General features: G+C 45.8%; 1 protein-coding gene across 1 annotated transcript; it reads left to right on the top strand.

The window, feature by feature from the left end:
* The first annotated feature begins 1,064 nt into the window (after positions 1–1,064).
* On the top strand, positions 1,065–2,684 carry LOC149386270 (uncharacterized). The gene is made up of 2 exons (XM_089626502.1): positions 1,065–1,426; positions 2,582–2,684. Exons 1-2 carry the CDS (start codon positions 1,065–1,067, stop codon positions 2,682–2,684), a joined length of 465 nt encoding a protein of 154 aa, XP_089482628.1.
* Positions 2,685–3,278: the final 594 nt, after the last annotated feature.

Here is a 3,278-nt window from a genome sequence, read left to right as displayed (position 1 = left end):
GCATCCCAGTATACGATGGAAAGACCGACCCGGGAGACCATATAGACACCTTTTCCTCTTGGATGCTGCTGCAAGGAGCCGGACCAGAAGTTATGTGCAGAGCCTTCTCTATCACTCTGACTGGCTCAGCCAAAAGATGGTACAGAAAATTAAAGCCAAACTCCATAGGATCCTGGAAACAGCTGTCTAGAAAATTCATGGAACAGTTTGTCGGCTCCAGTTCAGGGAAAACTCCCAAAGAAAGACTGCTGGCGGTAAGACAAGCCCATGACGAGTCTCTAAAAGATTTTATTAATCGCTACTCGGAACAAGCACTTCAAGTTGACGATCTGAACGAAGACTTTAAGCTCTTCGGGATCTCTTCCGGCGTCCGAACAGAATCAGAATTCTGGTGGTCTCTTCAGAAGACTAGTCCAAGGGACTACAACGATTTCCTGAAGAGAGCTCAGAAATATATCAACGCGGAGGAAGCAAGACTGGCGGCAAGAAAAGCAAAGCCGCCGAAGAGCTACCGAGAAGAGCATAGGGAACGACATTCTGAGAACCACCGCCCACCGAAGAAGAGCCGGTCAGGAGCAGGACCTCTGAAACCTTTTTCCAGTAAGTTCGATAAATATCATAAGCTCAATGCCCCGATAGAGGAGATATTTAGTCTTACACAGGACAAGGAAGATTTTCCTAAGCCTAGGCCGATCAAGAAAGATATCTCAAGGAGAGATAAAACAAAATATTGCGCTTTCCACGCTGACATCGGTCACCGCACTGCCGACTGTTTCAACCTCAAAGAAGCCATTGAAGCTCTAATCCGAAGAGGAGCGTTGAAGAAATTCAAGGCCGAGCAAGGGGAGCAAGAGGAACAGAAAGGTGAGGCATATGCCGAAATCTCACTCATAGTCGGAGGACCACATGTGGGAGGAACTTCAAGGAGCTCTCAGAAGAGCTATGTAAGGGAAGCCTACGCAGGCCCACGGCAGATCTTGTTTACAGCCGAACAGAGGCCTAACAAGATAGCCAAATCTAGCTCGTAGCCAATTACCTTTACAGCAGAAGATGCTCGGTGGGTGATGTACCCTCACAACGATCCATTGGTCATTTCGGCTCTAATCGGCAACAGGAATGTACACCGAATTTTGGTGGACACTGGAAGTGCTGTTGACGTGCTCTATGAAGACACGTTCCATAAGATGGGTCTTAAGCAAGACGCGTTGGCTCCTTCCCCTGAAAATCTCTATGGCTTCACGGGAGATTCAATCCAGCCCAAAGGATTAGTCTCACTCCCAATAACTGTGGGAGAAAACCCGAGGAGTAAAACCACCAACACAACATGGATAATGGTCCCCGGAAAATCTTCATTCAATGCGATCGTTGGCAGGCCGACCTTGCAGTCCCTCGGGGCCGTCGCGTCGGTGGAATATTTGAAGATGAAGTTCCCTACCGAGCACGGGGTAGGTGAAGTAGTCGGAACTCAGGCTATCGCAAGGAGCTGCTATGCGAATTATCTCAAAGAGAGTCAGGACAAAGATGTCCACAAGGTTATGATGATCGATTCGGATTTTGACCCACGCCTCCCGAGCCGAGAAGAAATTGGCCCAGGAGACGAAGTCGAGGAAGTCGCCCCAGATCCAAAGCAACCTGAGAAGAAGCTCAAGATTGGAAAATATCTTGAATCAGGTACCAAAAGTAACTTAATTACTCTCCTATCTAATAGCTTAGATATCTTTGCCTGGTCACAGTCCGACATGACGGGGATAGATCCCCAAATAGCATGTCATAGGTTAAATATAGATCATAAAGAAAAACCTATCAGACAAAAAAGAAGGGCTTTAAACTCCGAAAGGTATACTGCTCTAAAAGAAGAAGTAGACAAACTGATTTCTAACGGATCAATAAAAGAAACTAAATATCCTAAATGGGTAGCCAACCCCGTCCTGGTCAGGAAACCTAACGGGAAATGGAGAACTTGTGTGGATTTTACAGATCTGAACAAGGCTTGCCCAAAGGATAGTTTTCCTATGCCGAGAATTGATCAGTTAGTAGACGCCACAGCAGGTCATGAAATCCTAAGTTTTATGGATGCCTACTCTGGCTACAATCAAATCCCTATGTATGGTCCCGACCAGGATCACACGGCATTCATAACTGATCGGGGGCTATACTGTTACACGGTAATGCCTTTCGGGTTAAAAAATGCTGGAGCAACATATCAAAGATTAGTAAATCGAATGTTCGCTGAATTACTCGGGATCACGATGGAAGCATACATCGATGACTTGTTAGTTAAAAGCCGAAAAATAGTTGAACATACGAATGATCTTAGAAGATCATTCGAACTTTTAAGGCAATATCGCATGAAACTAAACCCTCTAAAATGTACGTTTGGTGTCTCTGCAGGAAAATTCTTAGGTTTCATCGTTCATGAACGAGGCATTGAAGTGAATCCGGAAAAGATCACAGCCCTATGGAGCATGAGACCACCTCGGAACATCAAAGAAGTGCAAAAACTAACAGGATGCGTAACTGCATTAAGTCGCTTTATCTCTCGGTCTACCGACCGAAGTATTCATTTCTTCAATATACTCAGAGGCTCCAAGGAATTTGAATGGACCAAGCAGTGCGACGAAAGCTTCGAATCCCTAAAGGAACACTTGGCATGGCCTCCGACTTTAAGGAAAATGCAGGAATGAGAGCCCCTGGAGATCTACCTAGCCGTCTCGGAACATGCAGTAAGCTCAGCGCTGATCAAGAATGAGGGAAAACACCAGGTCCCGGTTTATTATACTTCGCGGCGCCTTAACGAGGCGGAAGGAAGATACCCGGAACTCGAAAAGCTAGCTTTCGCCCTCATCACTGCTTCTCGGAAACTAAAACACTACTTCCTTGCACATCCGATTACGGTCCTCACCAATTTCCCACTGCGCCAGGTGCTGCAAAAGCCTGACGTATCCGGAAGGCTAATGAAATGGTCAATTGAGTTGACACAATATGACATACACTTTAGCCCCCGACCAGCAATTAAAGGACAAGCAGTCGCTGACTTCATTGCAGAGTTCACATACAGGCCAGTCGAATTCCCGATTTGGGACATGTATGTAGACGGAGCAGTCAACGAAAAGGGGTCCGGGGTCGGAATTGCGCTATCCAGTCCAGAAGGAGACAAGGTAAAATTCGCTTTAAAATTCGATTTTAATACTTCGAACAATGAAGCTGAGTACGAAGCTATGATACATGGGCTGCAAATAGCAAAAGATTTATAAATCAAAAAGCTCAAAGTATATTCG

This window comes from Urtica dioica, chromosome 9 (genome assembly GCF_054948205.1).
Source record: "Urtica dioica subsp. dioica isolate 48M chromosome 9, U.dioica_male_clone48M_v1_H2, whole genome shotgun sequence".
Taxonomy (NCBI): Eukaryota; Viridiplantae; Streptophyta; class Magnoliopsida; order Rosales; family Urticaceae; genus Urtica; species Urtica dioica.
The sequence above is the reverse complement of the archived record's forward strand: the minus strand, read 5'-3'. Positions and strand labels throughout refer to the sequence as shown.